Source organism: Gouania willdenowi, chromosome 17 (genome assembly GCF_900634775.1).
Source record: "Gouania willdenowi chromosome 17, fGouWil2.1, whole genome shotgun sequence".
Classification (NCBI taxonomy): domain Eukaryota; kingdom Metazoa; phylum Chordata; class Actinopteri; order Blenniiformes; family Gobiesocidae; genus Gouania; species Gouania willdenowi.
This window is the reverse complement of record NC_041060.1, coordinates 21,650,059-21,674,462: the sequence shown is the minus strand read 5'-3', so window position 1 is coordinate 21,674,462 and position 24,404 is coordinate 21,650,059. Positions and strand designations below refer to the sequence as shown.

General features: G+C 36.8%; 1 protein-coding gene across 2 annotated transcripts; it reads left to right on the top strand.

The window, feature by feature from the left end:
* Positions 1–1,970: 1,970 nt before the first annotated feature.
* Positions 1,971–24,307, top strand: acvr2ba (activin A receptor type 2Ba). 2 transcript variants are annotated; one of them, XM_028472018.1, is made up of 11 exons: positions 1,971–2,474; positions 4,352–4,559; positions 15,855–15,970; positions 16,513–16,664; positions 17,615–17,758; positions 17,867–18,010; positions 18,486–18,634; positions 18,813–18,927; positions 20,049–20,187; positions 20,344–20,468; positions 23,024–24,307. In XM_028472018.1, the coding sequence occupies exons 1-11, from the start codon at positions 2,423–2,425 to the stop codon at positions 23,216–23,218; spliced, it is 1,539 nt and encodes a 512-aa protein (XP_028327819.1). In that variant the 5' UTR covers positions 1,971–2,422; the 3' UTR covers positions 23,219–24,307. The 2 variants fall into 2 exon arrangements, with proteins under 2 accessions (XP_028327819.1, XP_028327818.1); XM_028472017.1 differs by having other exon boundaries at positions 20,338–20,468.
* The last annotated feature ends 97 nt before the right edge of the window (positions 24,308–24,404 follow it).

The following is a 24,404-nucleotide window of genomic DNA, read 5'->3' as shown; positions in this document are numbered from 1 at the left end:
AGTCACATGTGTTCATTTGAAAATAATTCTAATCAGTAAATGTTTTTTTTAATTAATTCCTAGACATTTCAGGCGACCCCATTTTAATTCCATGCGACCGCACATGGGTTCACGACCCTAAGGTTTGAAAAACCTTCATATAGCCCGTGATAACATAACATAACATAACATAACATAACATAACATAACATAACATAACATAACATAACATAACATAACATAACATAACATAACATAGTGCAGTAATATTAATATTATATCATAATATATTATTTATACTGCACACAATAAGAACAGTTTTGTAAGTGGAAGATAATATTTCCATGAGTTTCAGACTGGAAGTATTTTGACTTTTTGAGGATAACATCTAATTATAGTATTTGAAAATAAATAAATAAATAAATAACGTATTAATGTTATTATTATATATTTTTTACAATCAGTGCATATAAAATGTTTTTTTTTTAAACTGGGTTAATATCTTTTTATTTATTTTTATTGAATGTAGGTTCGATGAGAGGATGTAAAAAGTGGATGTTGTAATATTAGTTTGAAAAAATAAGAACAACATTTTTTTTTTTAAAAGAATAGTTAGTAAATGTTTTTTTTTTTTTCAAATCAATTCCTAGACGTTTCAGTTGACCCCATTATAATTCTAGGTGACCGCACATGGGGTCACGATCCAAAGGTTGAAAACCCCTGATATAGCCCATGGTAATAGAACAGTGCAGTAATATTAGGGAACATTGCACATAATATGAACAGTTTAAAGTGGAATATAATATTACCATGCGTTTTGGACTGGATTGATTTAAAACATTATTTGAAAATAAATGAATGAATAAATAAATAAATAAACAATGTATTATTGTTATTATAGTATTTTTTCAGCGCATTTTAAAATGTGCTTTTTTTGTTTTGTTTTTTTTTAACTGTGTTGATGTTTTTTTTTTATTTTTATTGAATGTGCATTTAAATGTAGGTTCGATGAGAGAATGTGAAAAGTGGTGTAGTAATATTAATTTGGAAAAAAAAGAATAATGAAAAAAATTAAATAAATATATAAATAAATATAAATATATATAAATATATAATATATATATAATATAATTATATAATATATATATATAATATAATATTTATATATAATATAAATATAAATATGTATGACTGGCGCCCTGTCCAGGGTGTACCCCCGCCCAGCGGCCTATGAGAGCCGGAGATTGGCACCGGCAGACCCCCGCGACCCTGATAAACGGGAATAAGCGGGTATGAAAATGGATGGATGGATAAATATATATATATATATATATATATATTTATCAATTCCTAGACTTTTCAGGCGACCCCATTATAATTCTAGGCGACCGCAGATGGGGTTACGACCCAAAGGTTGAAAAACCCTGATATAGCCCATGATATTAGGGAATAATGCACATAATAAGAACAATTTTGTAAGGGGAAGTGGAATATAATATTACCGTGAGTTTTAGACTGGATGGATTTAAAAAAAATTTAGGATACTATTTGATAAATAATGTATTTTGTTATTAATAGTATTTTTCAAGTGCATTTGAAATATGTGTTGTTGTTTTTTTTATTTTAAAAACTGTGTTAATGTTTTTTTAGTTTTAATGAATGTGCATTTAAATGTAGGTTCTATGTCAGAATGTTGAAAAGTGGTGTGAAATTCAGAAAGTGCAAGTGCACAATGTCGCTCCGACCGGGATCAAAACACGCGTTTTCCACCGACGCTCCCGTCTCTTTTGTTCTGTGCGTATATATAAATATATATTTATATCAAATAAAAATTAATAAAAGCGTCGTGTGTGCGAAGCGGGAATAAAAGTCATTCCAGGCGGTGTCGCGTTAAGGTCACTCTGCTGGCTGCCTGAATTCCCCTCTTTGTGTTTACACATCCGGGTTTCCCTGTTTGCAGCCCATTCCCCATTTAGAAGCCATTTTGGACACAGATCAGTAACATGCATGTAAACCCCGACCGACCTCCCGACGCAGCGCTGCTGCTGCGACTCCCGTGAAACCAGCTCCACAAAGAAGCGCTCGGATGCTTTTTTTTTTGTTGGGATATTCGCTTCTTCTTCTTCTTCTGTGTGTGTGTGTGTGTGTGTGTGTGTGTGTGGAATCCGTTTCCGGCTCGATATGGTGCTCGTGCTAGCGGACTGAAAAGGAGCACGGGGGCAGACAATTGAAAATCTCTCCCCGAGCCCGTTCTTTGCAACATAGTGAGTGACACGCGCTGTGCTGGAGCTGGTGGCTCGAGCTCAGGCTCAGGCTGCTGGAGGGACTGGAGGCCCGTGGTGGTCGGCTCGACCCCGGACTGATGTTTGGGGACTAAAACGGAAAGGTTTCATGTTGGCGGTGGAGAGCGGGGGAAATCTCTGTGCTCCATTTAAATCGGAACATGTCTTTTTCATGGCTGACTTGGTCACTTCTTCTGGGAACTTTATGCGCAGGTAAGCAGCTCGTTTCCGGCTTTTTTTTTTTTTTTTTTTTTTGTAACCGCTTTCATTGACTTACATAGATTTTGTAGGATATTTCCCACCCCCACCCCCTTCAATTTGTCAAATTGTTGTTGTTGTTGTTTGAACTTCTCCCTTCATTCCACCCTTTTACATTCTAAAGCCACATAACCTCGTTTGCCCTCATCTTTCACCACATCCTCCTCTTTTCTTTCTTTCTTTCTTTCTTTTTTTTTTTGTAGATAAAACCTTGATTATCTTTCTTTCTTTGTATCCTAATGTTGAAACTGTTGCGTCCCCCTCGCCCTCCTCCACAGTAGTGGCAGGAATAGAAAGCAGCAGCTGCATCAACATCCTGAAACCTTATAGTGTTCCTCAGGTCTTGTTTGTAGACCACCACCAGTAGTAGTAGTAGTAGTAGACCTGTTACTGTTCTAATCCACATCCAAATCCATGTTATTAGATTTGAGGGAACATCAGCAGTTCTCCTCCTCCTCCTCCTCCTCACACTGAGGTTACTCTACACACACTTTTCCATTCACTTGACTATCACGTGAAATGCTTCTTTTGTTTGCAATCCATGTGGGGAAAATGTAATATTGTATTTCTTATAGGTTGATGAACTCACCCCCCCCCCCCCCCCATTGCAGGTGGATGTGGATGTCCTCCTCCTCACCCCTCCATCAGCAGCCAGTGACTGACCACCATTTAAAGCCTTTCTTTGTGCCGTTATATTCAATTTTTCATAGGAAATGCAGCCATCATCTCCAGGGTGCCCAACAGTGAGCCATGGGTAATGCCTTTATGGTTTATAGATTAGTGCTCAGGGCTGGAGTAAAGAGGCTTCCTCTGGATTCATGTTGTTTGTAGCAGCGTCAGGGGCTGATAAGTGACAGAGGGAAGGGGAAAGGGGGGGGGGGGGTTGGGGAATGATCTTGTTGTAAAAGTCCTCACTGATGATGATCATGTGACCACAGATATCACAGATGCCATCTCTGCCCAATGGAGCTTTGAGCATCTCTGCTTTGTGTGTGTGTTTAAACCTTCTTTTGTTTCCAACCAGTACAATCTTTTGGTCCAGCTATGCTACAAAGCAGCCTGTGGTATGCTGCTGCTGCTGGCCATGCATGTTTAAGTGTTGGTGTGTGTGCTCTAGCTCTCTCTCTCTCTCTGTGTGTGTGTGTATAATAGGTTGGTAGGGGTAAAGCTGGGGGATGGGCAGACTCCTATAGACAGGGATTTAAAGAGACAGGCACTATTTTTTAACCCTGTGTGAACAAAGATTTGGCACAGATGTCCATGCTGTGTCTTTATCAGTTTTGGAGGTCGTTACTCATGTCCAGTCTGATTGTTTTTTGTTTTTGTTTTTTGCACGTTTGTGTACGTCTAGTATTTAAATCTAATATATGTATCCTGTGTTTGGAAGCGTTCAAAGACCTACTACAGCTATTGTTGCATTTAGCGTTTGGGTTTAAAGACTGAGTTATGTATTGTATGTTTTCTAAGGTGGATAGACAGTGTAGGTTGAAGCTAAAGGAAAAAAATCACTGTTTCATTGTTTTGTTGCGTATCGAAATCCTCAGATTTTTCTTTCCTCCCCTTTTCCGTTCATCCTTTTTCTCACCCAACTGAGATATTTTCGTCAATGAGATTCCCTCCCTCTTTTACTACAGGGGACTCCCAAACGTAGCCATGGGCCAGAGCGATGACACAAGCTCTGCCTCTGAGATGTTTCTTCATGGCACACAGCACATCGAGATTCTAGAACCATATGTCCCTGTAACTTCCGCTAGTGTCGAGTCTCACTTCATCACAACGTGTATATATATATATGTATATATAAGCTGACCGAGGCCCTATGTTCTCCTCAGGGTACAGCCTAGGAGAAGTGGAGACCCGCGAGTGTGTGTACTACAATGATAACTGGCGGACCGAGAGGACCAACCAGAGCGGCTTTGAGCGCTGCGAGGGGGAGAAGGACAAGCGGCTGCACTGTTACGCCTCCTGGCTCAACTCCTCAGGGACCATCAAGCTGGTGAAGAAAGGCTGCTGGTTGGACGACTTCAACTGCTATGACAGGTCGGCTCGCTCTGCGAGGTCATCGCCTCTGCATCTGCTGACTTTCATTGTCTAGCTCCGAGGATAAAAGAAGCGTCTGACCCTGTGTGCACACACGAGTCAATCTGTCGTGAGAATTCTTATTTAGCTGATAAATTAAGGGGAAAAAAGCAAAGGAGGGGCAGGAATAGATATGCAGTCTATCTACGTCAGTGTTTCTCAAATTGGGGTACGCAATGGCACTGCAGGGGGTACTTAAGAGAGAGAGAGAGTGGAAAATTAACAAAAGAAAGCATTAAAAATATGGGGTTTTTTTAGTTAAAAATGTTAATCTTACTAAATATTACCAACAACTGACAAAACGACAACAAAAACAGACAAAATAAGAGAAAAATATACTGAACAATAAAAAGAAAAGACAAACAACAAAACACACACACTAAGGGAGAAAAATACTATTACCAGCATCACTCAAAACGACAACAAAGACACAATAAATGAGGGAAAAATATAGAAGATCACTACAAAATACGTAAAAATAACAGTGAAACATACAAAACGACATAAGAAACAACCGAACGACACCAAAAACACACACACTGAGGGAGAATGATTTATATAATACCAACAACACATAAAATAAGAGAGAATTATACTCAATAATGTACAAAATACACAAAATGACCCAAAAAACACAAAATAAGAGAAAAACATTCTGAATGATAAAAAGAACACACAACAAAATGACACCAAACACACACACACACTAATAGAGAAAAGTACTATTATCAGCAACACACAAAACGACAACAAAGACATACAGTAGAGAAAAATAAACAAGATCACAACAAAAATAATGAGAAACATACAAAACAACATAAGAAACAACCAAACCACACCAAAAACACACACACATACACCGAGAATTTAAATAATGCCAAAAACACACAAAATTATAGAAATTATCTTGATTAGAACATGAATGAAAATACAAGTCAGTCTTGGTTCTACATAGGGAGGGAGATGAGCAGAAATGATAAAAACTATAGAAATATATCTATTTAGGAGGCACGAAATACTGTTTGATTCCATTTATTTACAAAATAAGATTATTTAAATTGTGTGTTATCACTCATTCATTCCATCATTATGCTCTATAGTCAGTTTTTCACAGAATTCAGAACAAAATGTAGTCGGACATATGGGGGAAACTTGGATTCAAAAGTTAGAGAAAGGGGGTACGAGAGCTAAAAAAGTTAGAGAACCACTGATCTCCGTTAATCAGTTCCATTTTCATTCTTTTAATTTGGCACATTTTTAAATACAATAAAACATAAAAATATCAACAGAAATCAATACAATTTAGAGTATACCAGGGAAAACCCCCAAAAAACCCTTAAGGGGCAAGAAGAAGAGGGCTCCCGATTAAATATAATTAAACTTTAACTAAAGAGAACAAAATAAATAACAATAAAGTAAAGTCAAGAAAAAATAAAGGAACGTCAAGACAGCAAAACTTTTGAAACGGAGCAGAAAACAGGAAAAAGAAAAACATTGACATTAAAATAAAAAGTCAAGCAAAAAAACAACAAATAACAGAACAAAAAGCAACTATTGTTTGGTTGTTTATCAAGAAGTAGGATTTTGATAGAATTTAAGTTTTCTCTTTAATCCTTCCCTGTGCACTTTGTACAGTTTATTTTTATTAGTTTATTTTTTTTTTAAAAAACGTTTCAAAAATTAAAAAAAGAAGAAAACTAAATAATTCTGACCCTAAAAGCATCTTCCAGGAAACTTAAACACACTATTTTAAAGTGTCATCCAAAAGTTTTGGGATTTTAATGATGCTTTATTTAATAAAGATGATTCATTTTCAGAATCAACTTTATTTGTCATTGCACACGTTAGCAGAGCTATAGAGCAACAAAATGTCATTTCTGTTTCTTCCCGTCCAAGAAAAACATGAAAAGACAATCACATATACTGTATATAACACTTATAACGTATGGAGACAGGAGTGGGAGAACTGTGGGTCGCCACAAGAGCGGCACCCCGTATTTAGGTGGAAAAATAGGGTAAAAACAGAAGGGATAGGTGAGGGGAAAAAGGCAGGTTTTAAACTGAATTCCCTATTGTGGAGGTCAGTGTAAAACTGGAGAAAAAAAGTCACAGAAGAGCACGAAACCATAGCACGTGGGCAGTTTTATTTAAAAGCCAGTGGTGGAGTGGGTCATCCAATAACCGAAGGGTTGGGGGTTCAAATCCTGCTCTTTGTGTCTTTGGACAATGCCTCGTAGAAATGTGTATGAATTGTGTGTGAATGTTGGTGGTGGTCAGAGCTAGGGCTGCGATATGAACCAAAACTCATATATACATATATTTTTTCTCAAAATAGCAATACAGTATGATATGAATTGTGATAATTTAAATTCAAATCAAGTCAGACCAGAAAGACAATTCAGGGATAAATTTGCTGATGTAAAATGCCAAACAGACACATTAATTAACAAACGGCTGCACAATATGTCCCACTGTTGGCTTTTTCTCTAATAAGGGACAGCACGTGTGAGTGAGTTCTGTAGTGTGGATGTTTTGGGGAATGACTGTGTTAGGACGCACTCAGAAATCCATCTAACTGTGCTTTCAATGCTGTTCTGAGAAGTAGTGAAAGCAATGACTCGTGAAACAAGTATTTTAAAACAAAAATGAGCAATAAAATAAAAATATATTGATATACAAAATAGAAAACTCGATATATCTTTAATCTTGATATATTGTCCCAGCTCTGGTCAGAGGGGCTGTAGGTGTGAAATGGCAGCCACGCTTCTGTCAGTATGCCCCAGGGCAGCTATGGGTAAAATGTAGCTTACCACCACCATGTATTACTGGTGTGAATGAATAATGGTCACGCTCTGAGTGCCTCATGTTTTCCTTGACACAAACAGAAAATACAGACTTGACTTCCTGAAAAGGAAATGTCAATATGAGATGGAATATTACCTCACACGCATGTTATAGGAGCACATTTCCATGATATTTTCTAGCGGTAAACGGGTTGATTGATTGATTGATTGATTGCATGGCAAAGAGACGGAAATGTCAAATCTCTTGAAATGATACTTCACTTCCTGAAACGGAAATAGCTCCATGGCACAGAATAAACCCTCACTTACATGTTTTAACACAATATGAATAATTTCCCCCATGACATGTCAGATCTCAACGGGTTTTCAGCGTCCGAACAGCCGAACCAGAGAAATGATATAAAATCAATAACAACATATAAGTCAAATAATCCTATTAGGCATGTTTTGCACGATTTGGGGAAGTTCATTAGCCAGTAATGACGTCTAATTAGGGAAAGTTGATGAAACGAAACAGATTTAGGGAAAATTGGATGCTCCACATAATGACAAATAAATAATGCATGACACGGTGCTTTGAAAGATTTAGCGTAGGTTGGTGAATATATGTCACACGGTTGCACTTGCACTGTAAGATAGTGTGTAATACAACTTAAGGTTAAGCTGTTTTTCATCCACTGAAAACATGTATCTGGGGGAAAAAAATACGGGACTTCTTCTGATGGAGAGAAAATTCCAGCTTTTTAAACAGTGTTTAAATCTACACGTTTTCAGCCATTCTTTGATTTTATAATCTGTTTCTATAAATTGGGCTTGGATAGGATTTAGGATCATTACTGTCATTCCTAATGATAAGATGATCTCATTAACGATCAATAATGAACAGAAAATGAGGACATATGAGCATAGCTCTTATTAGCAAAGGGTTATTTTTAAATTCAGACACATTTTTGGTTTTCTTTGGTAATGGTTTTCTGTTTCTTTTCATCCAATCTATAATATATTCAATTGACATATTAATTGTCCCTTAAGAAAATGCTTAACAGGGATTAATTTGGGTTAATGGTGGCTTTTAATGCGTGTGCGTGTTTTATCTAAACCCATGCTCCACATTTAACCACATGTTTAATGGGAACATATGGTGTGATTGTGTGATATGCTGCCAAAACAAGGAGGTGAGGGTGTTTATGATGCTAGTTTAATTTCAAAAAGATATCTCTGTGATGTCTGCACGTTGCACGTGATGTATTATTATCTCAGAACCTTCTTGCTACGCTATGACGGACTTGTGATAGAATCTGTTTTTAAATCACGCTCAGGAACATCATCACGGGGAGAGAAAAATCACAAAGCTGTCAAATACATTGGGTATATAAGACGGTACATTGAGGTCACGATACAATACACAATATTTTGTTCTTTAAATCAATAGATATGATATTTTGAAAGGGGAAAAAAAGACAAACTATTATTATTATTGATATTATTCACAATCAGAATCAGTTTTATTGCCAAGTAGAGTTTTTTTTTTTTTTAGACAATACAAGGAATTTTACATGGTGGATAGTGCATAAAACAAAAATAAACCAGAAACAATGTAATAATAATCATAATGAGTATGAAAGATTAATATGTTATAAACATAAACATATATACAAGTAGTGCAGGTATTAGTATTAATAATAAAAATAATAATAGAATAGAAGAGAATAGAATAGAATAGAAGCTTCTCTCTAGAAATGAGAAATATGGAATGCCATTTGACTTAAATAAAATATTGGAAAAATAAATATATAATACTACTACTCAGCACACTATATACATTACCATAACCCGCAATATAGAAATGTAACCTGACCTGTTGGTCAGATAAATGATTATGACAGATAATGGTTTGATGTGATTTATTGCACATAATAGAAATAAGAAATTACAATTCATTTGAACTTTGTATGAGCTTTTGAAGTTTCAAACTAAATATAAAAATAATTAACCAGAGAGCATCTAAAACACACGTGTCAAACTCAAGGCCCGGGGGCCAAATCCGGCCCTTAAGAGCATCCAATTTGGCCCGCAGCAGAAAGCAAAAAAAAAAAAATCAGAGAAACCACAAATCCTTGTGCAAATTAACAACTAATTCAGTTGTAGATGTCTCCAAATTAATACACAATTTCAATGAAACTCCACATTATTATTACATTATGACAGTTGTTTTTTTTTAATCTGAAATTGTTAAAATAACTAAATTTTTTTCTCAAATCCTGCAAATTTCTTTAAAATTTGCCACATAATTTCTAGAAATTACATAAAAATGGGTCACAAAATCAAATAAATTGAAAGTGAAGAGACTGGGACTGATCTCTGTCACTTATTGCTTTAGTGCCATACACATTTATATCATTTATTTATACGTGGAAGTTCAAAATAAAGCACAATAATGATTGAATTACTAAAATCTACGGCCCACTTAAGCTAAACTGCTCTGTGTTTGGCCCCTGAATTAAAACGAGTTTAACACCCCTGATCTAAAACTGGACTTTAGCATTCCTGTGTTACAGGATGCATTGACCACGTGTTCACACATATATATTAACCAGTGATACACAACAATTAATAACTATCAGGAATCATTACAATTGTCTGAAAGTGAACGTACACAACGATCAAATTAGTATGAACCTGACTTCACAACAAAGCTGTCATCATAGCCTGCATTTTCCAAACTTAATCAGTTTCCTACAATATAAATCAGTGACGGAACAGGTTTATTATGCATTGATGGGTATAGATTTGTGATTGTGGGAATGCTCAGTGACTGGCACTGTGGCTCCAGCTCTCTGCAAACATGCAGATAAAGTGGTTGAACAGTGCAGAGTACAGCTCAGTGTGCACAGCTGGATCACACGCCTGGATTGGAAAGCAAACGTTACCAGCCGTGGAGTCTTTTTAACATTACGTTTTAGGGGTGTGTCCATTGCCATGGATATGACGACATGATACCATTCACGATTTATCCTGATTAGTAAACAATACAACATATCACAACATCAATAATTACACATTTCACCTTTGCAACTACAAAATACAGTTTATATATTTTTTAACTTGTGAGAACAAGTAAATGGTAAGATTAGATTAGATTGTACTTAATTTTATCCCGCATTAGGGAGAATTCACGTTATAACAGCCAAAGACTCAAAGAACAAGCAAGCAAGAAAACAAAATACAAATACAGAAAGGTAAAAAAAAACAAGGGAATAAATATAAAATTAATAAATAATAGATATTGGTAGATATAACCGTACAAATAAATATTTAAAAAAAGCACTAAGTGGGTATGATATACTGAGTAATATTGCACATAGTAAGACAGTGGAGGAACATTATTTTTTATAGACTATTTCATTATTTAACTAACTATGATTCTGTTAAGTTCATAAGTCCTTAAAAAAAGAAAAAAGAAAAGTAACCACATAAATCCGTAAAAGTGCCCAGTATGTGTTATGAAAATAAAGTGCAATCAGCTTCCAAACTACAACGCATTGAGGAGTGAGGTCGTTTAATAAGGTCTGATGTGGTAATAATCGCACGGTGAAAGATCGCGATATACAGCCAAATTTATTTTATTTATTTATAATTTATTACATTTTGCATTGTTAACATTCCAACCACTGCTTAGTGAAGTTCTGGAACTGGTTGCTGGGATCCTCAGAGGTTGAAAAGAATGAGTCGATTACTTCAACCATTCATTTAGAAGTTAAAGCTGCGTCTGTGCATTACCATTTAATGCTAAACAGGACCTCCACTAAATGTAAGGTGTGGTCGTATTGTTGTGTAGTTGTTATATTTCACACAGGTTTACAAAAAAAAGCCCAAACAAGATAGCAGATGTTTTAATGGATCCTTCTGTGCTAAAAAATAACGCACCTCAGCATAAAAACGAACAGTATAACTTTAAACACTAAATCAGGGATGGGCAACTTTTATCACAGCGGGGGCCACAAAAATAAGATTTTCTGGTTGGAGGGCCATTTTATTGATATTCATGTGAACATTTAGAATAAAGACCAATCTGAGCATTATCTTAGTCATTTTCATTGTATGTGGAGTCGTTTTGTCTGTTTTAGTGACTCACTGTCTATGTTGTGGTTTTCTTTTTTGTTTTGTGTATTTTTGTGTACACTAAATCAGAGAGGGCGGACATTTATCACAGTGGGGGGCCACAAAAAAGTGATTGTCGTATCCGAAGGGACCATTACCATTATCAACCTTTATGTCATCCATTAGAACAGTGATCAATCTGAGCATTATTACAGGAAATAACAAAGGATTTGTGTTTTTTTTGTATTCATTTTGTGTATTTTTTCCTCATTTTTTTCCTGTTTTTGGAATCAAATAGTGTATTTTCCTGTTTTATTATCCCCGCCACAAAATGTGGAAGGGGGATATAGGTTTGAGCTCCGTCAGTCCGTCCATGCGAGTTAAAGGGACAGCTTTTCTCAGAAACCATTTAAGATACGATAACCAAGTTCAGTGTGTGGCTTCAGGGTGTTAGTACCTTGACGGAGTTCGAAAATGAGAAATGGACAATAATTTTTTCCAGAGTTATTGCCCTTGTTCTGTTTTTTTTACTCTGAGGTATTTTCAAAGGGGACAGCTTTTGAGTTTCAGTTTATTTTCTTTAAAACAGGGACAATACATATTAATCAACATTTATACTGTATGTAAATATGCAAGATTATAGCCAGCGGCTAATTTCCATCTTTAGTCCCTTCGGCAGATTGATATCAACAACATAAGGTAATAAAATCAATAACATTTTGATTTTATTACCTTATGTTTTTTCGTGGAAATTTTCAAAGGGGACAGCTTTTCTTAGAAAACGTTTAAGATATTCATTTTATATTCTGATGTGATTTAGGAAAAGGTTGAGAGTTGTAATGAGAACCAATCTGGTGGGGGATGTTGAGGACTGTCTTTTTGTTTTTCTTGTCGTTTTGTAAGGTCTTGGAGTCGTTTCGTGTGTTCTTCTGTCATTTTTTTGTGTGTGTCCGTTGTTGTGTTGTATGTCTATGGAGTCATTTTGTGTATCTTATTAGAGGGCCACATGTATAATTTTATTTGCCCGTGTCGTCAATAAATTATCACATTATTCACTTAAGTTGTCAAAGAGGAGCAATTGTTTACAACGAAGGAGTTAAAAATGTAAAAGTCAATATCCTGGAGGATGAAATGTATTGCCATATGAGGTAAATGGATAAAAAAAAACACCTGTACAATGTTAATGTTACCGGCTTTACCAGAGTTTTATGCAGATAAACTTGTATTTTCCTGATATATTGATTTGCTGAACAACAATAAGGTGTAGTTATTGAAATGGAAAGGAAGCGTGTAAAATTGATTTTCTTGCCAACCTGACAAATTGCTTCTGGTTAGAAAAGAAAAAATGACGGCGACGACTGGTGTATACAGTTATTAGCAACTATCATATTACTATATTACTACCAATATTTCAGTCGACATCCTCCTGCAGCTAATCTATATTAACAGGATTTGCTAGCACTTAGCAGCGTTAATAGCGTTAATCTTATTAGCCTAGGGTCACCTGTAGGTTCAGCTCGCGACCTGTTTCATTAAGATCAACAATGTAAAAACATAAAAAATATTTTTGCTTCGATAGTTGTAATGAATATGTCCCTCTGCAGCATATTTGAACCCATTTTTGTCTGGATCTGGAGGGTATCACGCAGGTAATGCTCCAAAAAGTGTCACTAACGCACTGGTAGACGACTCCCAGATCAGCTCAGGAACATGACGGACATAACAAAAGTCAATAAGGGGGGCGGAGCTTTTGCGAAACGTTTGTTGGGTGAAATGAAAGTTTTCCCCAAGTTCAACAGTAAAATTAGACGTTAAATTATGAAAGTAAAACACCTTAACTTGACATCGTTTGGCAGTGATAAATGTGAAATGCTTTCATATTTGTCAGGGTCTCATTTCAGCCACAAGCCAAACCAAACATCCCAAAATCATGTTAGAAATGCTTATTTGCGAACAATTCAGTTAATAATTGTAATTTTCCATGCTTTAGATTTGGATTGAAAGGGTCTGCTCATAGGATTTCATGTCATATTTGACAAGTTTGTTTGTTTTACGTCTTCCAAACACATTTAATTAGGGCTGAACGATTTTGGAAAATAATCTAATTGCGATTTTTTTTTTCTCCTCAATATTGCAATTGCGATTTAATATTTGTGATTATTTTTTCAAGGGCCACTTGTCATGTATTTTTCAATGAATACAAGCAATAAATCAATCAGTTACATAATGAACTATTTCAGATTTATTTAAACTTCAAAAAAATATAAAATTACAACAATAAAGCAAACAAATCTGTGGCTTTACCTCTTCAACATATCTAACTAACTTCACGTTCCATGAAACATGTAAACATGTGGACTTCACTTCTTAAACACTCTCTGAACTTAACAGGACAGTACAAGACAGGACAAAAAAATAAATAAAATACAAAATTGTGGCCTTCACGATTAGAAAATTGCATTTTATGATATTGCGATAATATCGCAAATGCAATTAATCGTTCAGTCCTACATCTAACCACGCGGTTTTTGGCGAAAAGAGCAACTATGATAAAAATATTAAAAACGTTCTCCCTAAACGTGGTGGACGATATCTGCGTTGGTCAGCTTTTTCAGTCTCATTTTCTGTGATTAGGGAAAACTGGAGGCCCTAATTAAGATAATTACTTCCACTTGTGCTCTAATATTTGTTATTTCCTGCTTTATTTATAATCAACAATATGTTAAGCTTTAGTTGTTGTCCCTAGGGTTTGTGTTTTTTGTCTACTGAAGGCCACCGTACAATTAGCTCTCTGCTGTGCCGTCATTATGGCGGTTTTGTTAGCATGCTAATGCTACTAGTTGCTAATGTTTTCAGCTAGGGCTGTGCTTGTAGAAAGCTTCTTTTAGTTAACTTTGCTACAAATGTGTTTTACTATTCTGTTTCTCACAGTTACTGTAAATACGTAAACCGTTACTAGTCGTTGTTTTCTCCGTGTAAGCAAACTAATTATGAATTGCGACTTTGTGCGACTGTTTATTGAGGACAGTACATATTATGGAATATGCTAACATTAGCCAAAAAAAGGTAATTTTCATCTGCAGTCTTTCAAATGGAACAATATTATGTTTGGTTAATTAATTAAATTAAATTAAATTAAATTAAATTAAATTAAATTAAATTAAATTAAATTTAATTTAATTTAATTTAATTTAATTTAATTTAATTTAATTTAATTTAATTAATTTAATTTAATTTAATTTAATTTAATTAATTTAATTAACCAATCAAAGCGCAATGCTCTGACTTTCTGTTTGGTTACTATTAGGGATGTGAGTCTTTGGGTGTCTCATAATTCAATTCGGGTTCTTGGGGTCACGATTTGGTTCAAAATCAATTCTCGTTTTAACAGATTCTCGATTCAACCGATTCTTGATTCAAAAATAGATGCAATGCATCGTGTGTTAAGGCAAACTATGGCATCAAAACAATACAGTTTGTCTAAGATATTTTTAAAAATACTGATTCCAATGATGTCATCACACAAAGGCAAACTTCAGACAAAAGGTAACATTTATTCACGCTAAACAAACAAAAACTAACTTACTGTACAAGAAATAACTTGCATAAATAAAACTGCCAAAATAAAAGCTTAGGCCAGATGCCTTTTTCTCCTAGAAATTTCAAAAATAAACTCTACACAAATAACACAAATTGGTGAAACTTTTTTTAATAAGTCTCAGTTCTCAGTGACTACAAGAATACGTTAAGGCATCCAAAAAAATAAAGCTTCTGTAATAAATAAAATGACCTAAATAAAAGCTCAAGCTGGCTTTTATTTTCTCATAAAAGGTGCTCATTTCAAAATACACAACAATGTAACTGACGATTTCTTTGTACAGTCACAGTCAGTAAAGCCCAATTTTTTTTTTTAATCGATTTTTGAAGTTTATTAATCAATTCAGAATTGTGGATGATTAGAATCGCGATTCTTATGTGAATCGATTTTTTTCACCACCCCTAGTTACTACTGAGAATAGGTGTCACAAAAACTTACTTTTTAACAGAAATTCATGCAGTATACCACACGTAAAGAATAGGTGTCAAACAAATAGCTCAGAGGCAAAAAAAAAAGGGTCATTATCACTTAAAAATACTTTGTTGTTCATGTTTTATTGGTTCCACATTTACCAGCTGTTTAGTAACGCTTTAAAACAAAGTGAACATGCCATTTATAATAATTTGTCATGCTTTGATATCATGTACGCAGCCCTCTGAATAATAATGAGGTTTTTTTTTTTTTGTTTTTTTTTTTTTGATGTAAACTTTCATTTTGAAGACGCGTTAATGGCTGCTGTGATCTCTATTTTAGGCAAGAGTGCGTCTCCATGGAGGAGAACCCTCAGGTCTTCTTCTGCTGCTGCGAGGGCAACTATTGCAACGAGCGATTCACGCACCTTCCCGATTTGATTGGCAGTGGCAACCGAGGTGAGCGCTGATTGCACGTGTCTCACATGTAGTAGGAATAAGGATATGCAACATCCCAGTGTTCGCTTCTCTGATGGCAGCATGTGATAATTGTTTGTTTGGGTTTTAAGGATCTCTAACACGCATTTTTACGGGAGTTTCTGTGATGCATTCCTTTGTTGCAGAAAACCTTTATTCCTTTGAGCATGTAAAGGAGTGTTATGGATATTTCTATATGTTACAATCTAAAGCTTTGGCCTCTAATCTGATTTATTTTGTATTTCCTGAATCAGTTTTGGTCCTAATCCAAATCTTAAATCTGCAAGACGCAAGTCCTACTTCTCAAAAATTAAAATAATGATTTTTTTTTTTTTAAGCATGGAGCTCCCACTGATTGCACTGATTTAATTTTAGTTTGTGTAAATTTCCCCTTTCACCGTTTCCATAACGTACTCTAGCCTGCAGGAAACAGGCTGTAAGCTGGCGAGAAAAATAATCCTCCTGCTATCCTACAGTACAGGGTTATACTTTTGTGTTCTAATTATTCCGTTTCTCCTCGACAGTGAAAATCCGGCCTCCACCTCGTGTGCCATCCCTGCTCAACGTGCTGGTGTACTCCCTGCTTCCCCTCTGCGTGCTGTCCCTGGCCCTAGTTGCGGCCTTGTGGATGTATCGACACCGCAAACCTCCCTACGGGCACGTCGACCTGAGCGAGGTGAGACATTGTAGATCAGACATGGGCAAATGGCGGCCCTCAGACTATTTATGTGCAGCCCCTAAAATAAATCCCAAAGTGTGTAATTCAAAAAGTTTTTTTAAAAATAACTACTTTTGGAAGGAATAACAACACAACATGCACCGCAAATAGTCCAAAAACACACCAAAAATACACAAAATGACTCCTAAAACATACAATATATATATATATATATATATATATATATATATATAGCAATACACTAAACATCAAAAATACACTTAACGATAACAAGAATACATGAAACAACAGCAAAAATACATTTAACAGTAAAATTTATAAACGAAAGTATAAATATACATGGGACAAGAGAGAAAAATACAAATAAATACACAAAATGACAGGAAAAATACACTAAACGACAGCAAAAACACACAAAGCAAAAAATACACAAAACAAAAGCAAAAATGTACATGAAACAGCAAAAAATACGAGAAATGGCAGCAAATAACTACACAAAATGACAGCAAAAAGTACAAGAAAACGACAGCAAGAAATACACTAACCAGCAAAAATGCACTTAATGACAGCAAAAAAAATATGCGAAACAAAATATAGACTATAGAAACACGACATGACAGCAAAACGTACATGGAAAAGACAGCAGAAAAAATATACAAAACCAAAACGCATTGAAGGACTCCAAAAACACAAGACATTACTGCGAAAACAGACAAAATGATATCAATACATCGCACAAAATAACAACAAAAATTCACAAAGGCACAACATGAACATGAATGACATGACATGATGATATTGTGGCCCTTTGATCAATCATATTTTGTGGCCTCTGCTGTAATATAAGTTTTTCATCTCTGTTGTGGATAATCAGTGAATTATTTTGTAAACATAAAATATCAGTATTCCTTCTCAAATGTTAGAATGACATGTATTTTGTTCATAAGGACCCTGGCCCAACTCCTCCATCACCTCTCGTAGGCCTGAAACCCCTGCAGCTGCTGGAGATCAAAGCCAGGGGGCGCTTTGGGTGCGTTTGGAAAGCCCAGCTCATGAGCGAATATGTTGCTGTTAAAGTTTTTCCTGTTCAGGTACGTACTCTGTCACATTTCTCAATGCTTGTGTACATATCTACATATAGCTGTAGTCAAGGAGGTAACCTCGTGTGTGTGTGTGTGTGTGTGTGTGTGTGTGTACAGGACAAGCAGTCGTGGCAGAACGAGCGAGACATCTTCCTGACTCCTGGGATAAGACATGAAAACATCCTGCGCTACATTGGTGCGGAAAAACACGGAGCCAACCTGGAGACGGAGCTGTGGCTCATCACAGAGTTTCACGAAAGGGTACGATCAGGTTTTTACACTGCGTACGCTCCAAGATGAGCAAACTGTGTCCATTATGAACATTCCTGCACTGCTTAAAGCAACAAAACTGTGCTGTGCCGATGATCACAAACGTATTCTTCGACATATGTAGGAAAAAAGTCATCCACTGAAGGATTATACTGTATTTGCCTCAAATAATAGTGCAGTGATAACACACCCCTCAGCTGCCAGAGCAGCCGGCTCATTAATCAGGGGATTAGGCAATAATTGCCATGACTGTGAATGTGTGGCATCATATCTGTGCGCAGGCTTTCTAAGGCTTGTCCTCATAGCACCTCTATAGCAAACTCTGGGGTGAGATTCTATCCATTCTAATTAGGCAACGTCTCTGCAAAGCTCTAGAGGAAAGGGTTTGCACATTGTTATGCAGCTGGTGGTTCTGGTGTGTTAACATGTCCTTCGTCTGTGTGTGTGTGTGTGTGTGTGTGAGCAGGGCTCGTTGACAGACCACCTGAAAGGAAACACTGTGACCTGGACTGAGCTGTGTCACATATCAGAGACCATGTCCCGTGGCCTGGCCTACCTCCATGAGGACATTCCCAGCTACAAAGGAGAAGGACCCAAGCCCACTATTGCACACAGGTCAGTGTTCAGTGCAGATAATTGCTAAGATTGTCAGAAAACAAAAGCCATATTTAAAATATAAATGAGTGATATCTTCTCATCTGTTTCTGCCCCTAATTGGCTTTGTGAGCTCATCTGTGACCTGAGATCTTCTAATTAAGGCAATGTAATGAATGTTGTGAAATTACCTCTCCAGGGATTTCAAGAGTAAGAATGTGATGGTACGAGATGATTTAACCGCAATCATCGGGGATTTTGGACTCGCTGTAAGATTTGAACCAGGAAAACCTCCAGGAGACACACACGGTCAGGTAGGGATTGATGTCATTCTGTGCTTTGCTGTCAGACATATTGGTCCGTTTGTCTCATTTCCTTGATTTTCAATCACCTGTTTCCTGGTGGAAAAATGGCGTTTAAATGTGTGATAATGGCTATATTTACATAATAGCTTTAATGCAGAAGAAAAGTTAAATCCTCTAAAAAGATTAAATATTCACCTTGTAAACACCTAATTTCAAATGAAAATGACAATTCCGAATTTAACTTAAATCTGAAGGAAGTGGCTGGCTTATTCTGATTTTAATTCCGAATTGAATAATTTCTCAATCTTGCAAATGTTCATTCCACTTTAAATTAATTCTGGTCGTTCTGCACATGCTTGTCTTGTTGCGATGACGCGCTGGTGGCAACATAGTCCAGAATGTCCGCCTGGACTCGAGCCGAGACTACCCTAATTTCCGGGCTATAAAGCGGACTGTTTTATTAGCCGCATTACAAAAATTTGCATTTTTCTAAGAATAATCCACACAAATGTTGCAGCCCTCTACTCTATCTCCTTCTCCTTAGCTGACTTAAATCAAACCGTGTGTTCTTGTCAAGCTGCTGCTTCAAAACTAAAATCAAAATAAAAGTGAAAATAGTGGTTATGTGGTCTTCTATGTTGTAGTCGAAAGAAAAGGTTTATTTTGTGTGTTTTTTCCAGTAGACGTGATATGTCACGTTCACCTCTTGTCCAATCAGAACCCTTCCCAAACCCCCAGACCTAAGGTGGAATTGAACACAGGTGAAAAAAGGAACGGGTTGGACTGATTTTTCAGAGCTCAAGTTCTATTTTTTTCTGTCCATTTTCTGCGATCACAGAGAATCAGAGACCCTATACACGCTGTATGTGCTCTCCTTCATTTCCCAGTCTGACGGTTGTCGCAGTTCTCTCGTGTACAAGAAAAGAAACATTTCTTCAATTTAATACAGAGTGCTGCATGTCGGCGGCACATGCACTTTCACACTGGATATCTGATTGTTGCTGCACTCAAATTATGATAAAAACCTTGAAGGGTTTTCTGTTGTAGAGGAACTGTAAAGGAAATTAAAGCAAAGTTGATGCATAAAGTTGTCAGAAGCGAGGGTGTTGAGTTGGTTGCTGTGTGTGCAGGTGGGCACGCGGCGGTACATGGCCCCAGAGGTGCTGGAGGGAGCCATCAACTTTCAGAGAGACTCCTTCCTGAGGATAGACATGTACGCCATGGGCCTGGTGCTGTGGGAGCTGGTGTCCCGCTGCACAGAGACAGACGGTGAGTAAAAGCACAGGAATGCACAGGTGAAAGGTCACTGTGCGGCCGGCGCTGGCCTGATAAACAAAAAGGGTTAATCTTTTTTTCGTCTGCTCTGGAGTTTGTCCACTAATAATTTGGCATTCCTTCCACTCCGTCTGCCTCCGTCAGGTACAGTTGGTGAATACATGCTGCCATTTGAGGATGAAATAGGTCAGCATCCTTCCCTGGAGGACCTGCAGGATGTAGTAGTCCACAAGAAGATGCGTCCAGTCATGAAGGACTGCTGGCTCAAACATCCTGTGAGTAAACGTGGAAGACTTTAAAAACAACGCCAGGATGTCGTGCATCCTATTTTTTTTTTTCCAGTCGTCAGTGAGGCTGGATCGTAGATCTGTGTTTGAATTATTTCTGGAACTGTGTCAGCAAAACTTCCACTGTGGGATTTCTCTCCCATGGAGTTTTTAGTTTGACTAACCCCTGGGGGGGAAGACTGGAAAATCCTGCTGAGTAATATCTTTGATTCATTTCAGTTTGAGCATTAATTGGCATCAACCGTGTTCATAAATAACAGATAGAGGAGATTCATTCATTGAAGAGTTTTGGTTCATAACAATGCAGGGATTTTTCCTTCCCTGCATCAGCACAACTATTGAACCCTTCAGAGCTCCTTCTTTCAGAAGCTGATATCCACTCACTTCATCCTAATATGGTCTTTGGTGTTGCTCCTCATTATCTCAGTGGCTATCAACTAGTTTGCCTTCAAAGACCAAAAACCATCCTTACTAGGGTGGTTCACAATATGACGGTGTGAGTAAAAGTTTGTCCAAATTTTGCCAGATTGCTTTTTGCCTTTTTCCTATTGATATTTTGAACATCTGTACCAACAAATTGGGATAGACTACGGCCGTCTCCGCGCCGAGTAGCACGTACCGCATTGCCGAGAATTCAGTCAAATGGCTCGGTTCCACCGAGAGGCTCTTGACATCCGCTCATAGAATACCCTTATCAAAATACAGCTTGATTCGACAAGCATTAACGAAAGAGTACTTGAAATATGGGGCCCCCGAGGGCTTTTTCACAATTCCTATTGTTCATCCGAAGAAGGCGTAACTTTCACAGATATCAGAAACTTGAACAATATAAAGGTATGTATGGTCATTAATAGTCCTCCTGTAATTTATACTAAATGAGTAAGAACATTAGAACAGTTCAAACACTATTCCTGAAAATAGAAAAAATGTCAACGTTGTAAAAACGGTGCCACCACTAAATGTGCAGCAATTGACTCCATATTTGGTGCAGATGATAACAATGTCAATTAGAGCAAGGCGAGAAGTGATCTGGCAACATTTGGGGACAATTAATTTTGTGAACCACCCTAATCCTTATATTAACAAGCTGTGGCCATAAACCATGGAAACTGTTGAAGTTGATGAAAAGCTGCAGATGTTTTAAACTCAGAATGAAACATCTGGCAGGCTCTTAAAGTACCTGCTTAAAAACTAAAAATAATAATCTTAGGAACACAAAAACAAACAATCTTTTTGACAACGCACAAAACAAACAAAACCACAATGAAGACTCCAAAAATACAAAACGACAATAACAAAATACAGTTCAATCAAAAACACACGCGACAAAAGAACAAAAGACTCCCAAAACATACAACTTCAAAAATGCTCAAAACAACAACAAAAATCCATAAAACGTCAAAATAAATCTTGTTGCCAACAGAAGGTTGGCAACACTTTCATCTTAAAGATAGAAAAAAAATTCAAACTGAAATAATATTAACATTTTAATTTTAATTTGATATACATGTTTTGGATAAATGGAGCACCTGCTTTTTAGAGTGATAAGTCAGTCATTTGCTGTATTTTGCATTTGTTGCTTGTCAACTAATATTTTTTGTCAGTTATTGTTAGGGGTGTCCCGATCCAATATTGATACCGGTCCGATATCAGCCAGAAAACGAATATCGGATTTTATCGTACTGCATCTAAAATCTCCAATATATATTATATTATATTTATTCAATTATAGAATACTGTAGATATTATGTTGAAGGTTAAAATGTATGTAACCAATTGGTTAATAATAAATGGGTCAGTTTTCTCATACCTACTGTTGCTGACTTTTGTTTTCTGTTTGAGTGACATCACTTGATCAAGCCTTTTCTAATGTTCCACACTACAAAATAAGTAATGAAAGTATGTATTAGGCCTGGACAAAAAATAAAAATTTATTTATGGAATTTGTAGATAAAAAAAAATTGAGGTTAAAATTATATATATATATATATATATATATATATATATATATTTTTTTTTTTTTTAATTTTGTTTATTTTTTACCCACCACAGTTTTTTGGGACTTTTTTGCGTTCCGTGCTTGTGGGTTACCATAGCGCGATGTGAGCCAGCCCCCTCTTTGTTTACTATTGTTTACCCTTTGAATAGGCTATATGTGTGCCACAGGCATGTTTAATTTTTTAGGTAAAATCGCCCAGCTCTAGTATGTATGATTCATGCTGATATCGCATTGGATCGATATCGGTATTGACCAATACTCAAGGATGCAATATCTGCATCGTATTGGAAGTGAAAAGGTTTTATCGGGACATCCCTAATTGTTGTTGTTGGTTATACCTTTGTACTTGACTGAAACTAGACTAAGGCCAATAAATGCAGTATGACTTGAATGCAAATGTATAAACTAGATGAAAATCTGTGCTATTTAAGTCATAGCAGTAAACGATTGAACTTTGTTTGTGAAATGATGATATTTAAACACATTTAAATGGAAGGATTTGGTAAGAAAGCCACCACTGAAGCCTTGTCGTTTCCTACTCCAGGGTCTGAGCCAGATGTGCGAGACTATCGAGGAATGCTGGGATCATGACGCAGAGGCGCGGCTCTCTGCAGGCTGCGTGGAGGAGCGCATCGGTCAGATCGCCCGGACGATAGGCAGCACTACCTCAGACACCCCCGTCTGCATTGTAACATCCCTCATCAATGAGGACCTACCTCCCAAAGAGTCCAGCACCTGAGTGGGTGACCGCGGTCTTCACCCGAGCCCCCATGACTTTCTTTTTCCCCCCTCCTCCTTTTTTTTTGTTTTTTTTTCTCAACCCAAACTCAGCGGATTCTCCGTCAATATTTAAAAAGAAAGACGACAATAATACACATACAACTAGCAAATTAATGCAGCTGCTATTTTATCCCAATACTGGTATTGTTTTTCCTTTAGTTTAGTGTTGTTTGTGTTTAACGTCAGATCGTACTAACACATCCATCTGCTGTAGTTGAAGTAGTAATAAGCTATGTGGTGGGTACATCTGATAGCACCCATGTGTCAAATCCTAAATGTCATCATTACCTCATGTATTTTTTTCTTGAGTTTAGTCTATTTTCTATTACCTCATGAGTTGTTGCTTTTTTTTTGTCGTCCCTGTCGTGGTCATGATTGTCTGCGGCCAAAATGAAAATGAATCGTGTTTTTGCTCCAAAACCTCAGACAAACGTGCTGCACACCTCGGAGGAACCATGTCGAGACTGTTAAATGAAATATACTCATCTTCCTCAGGGGTCGGAGCATCTTGATTTTCTTTGTGTGTGTGTGTTTTTTTTTTTTTTATATATATATTTTCAGTACTCGGAGTGTGCTCCGTTACTTCAAAACCTGTGAAATCCTCAAAGTGACTCAAAGATCAAGAAGAAGAAGAAGAAGAAGAAGAAAAAACGAAAAAGAGTCGTCAAACCGTCAAAGGGAGGAAGCTAAATAAACGAGAGCTGCACGGTTGGCGTTGGACGTTTCTAGGACGTGTTTTTTTGTTTTTTTTTTTGTTTTTTTGAAGAATTGGGACAATGGTCTTGTCCTCGGGGAACTACCTCTCAGGTATCCAGCAGGCTTCTTCAGAGCATTTTCTCTAAGTTGAGAGCAAGCTGTCTCGCTAGCTACCGTGGACATATTCCTGGATTACATTTTTTTTTCTTCCTTTTTTTTTTTTTGTTGTTGCTGTTTTAATTGTTGAAATCTAGAGTTACTCCTGTTGCCAGTGCCAGGGCAATTGACGGATGCTGTCTGAAGTTGCAATGTTACACATTCTTAATTCAGCCTGTGTGAGCTTGCGTGTGTGCGCGCGCGTGTGTGTGTGTTGGCGAGGATACGAGTGCGTTTTTAAAGTTAATGATCAAGGACAGGTTTGGGAGGGTGGGATGGGTTCCATACTTGAG

Excerpts from the sequence above, each read along its gene's own strand:
- acvr2ba (XM_028472017.1), top strand. The coding sequence starts at position 2,423 with ATGTCTTTTTCATGGCTGACTTGGTCACTTCTTCTGGGAACTTTATGC. Across the intron at positions 2,475-4,351 it reads TCTGGGAACTTTATGCGCAG|GGTACAGCCTAGGAGAAGTG; the intron begins GTAAGCAGCTCG and ends TGTTCTCCTCAG. Across the intron at positions 18,928-20,048 it reads CAGGAGACACACACGGTCAG|GTGGGCACGCGGCGGTACAT; the intron begins GTAGGGATTGAT and ends CTGTGTGTGCAG.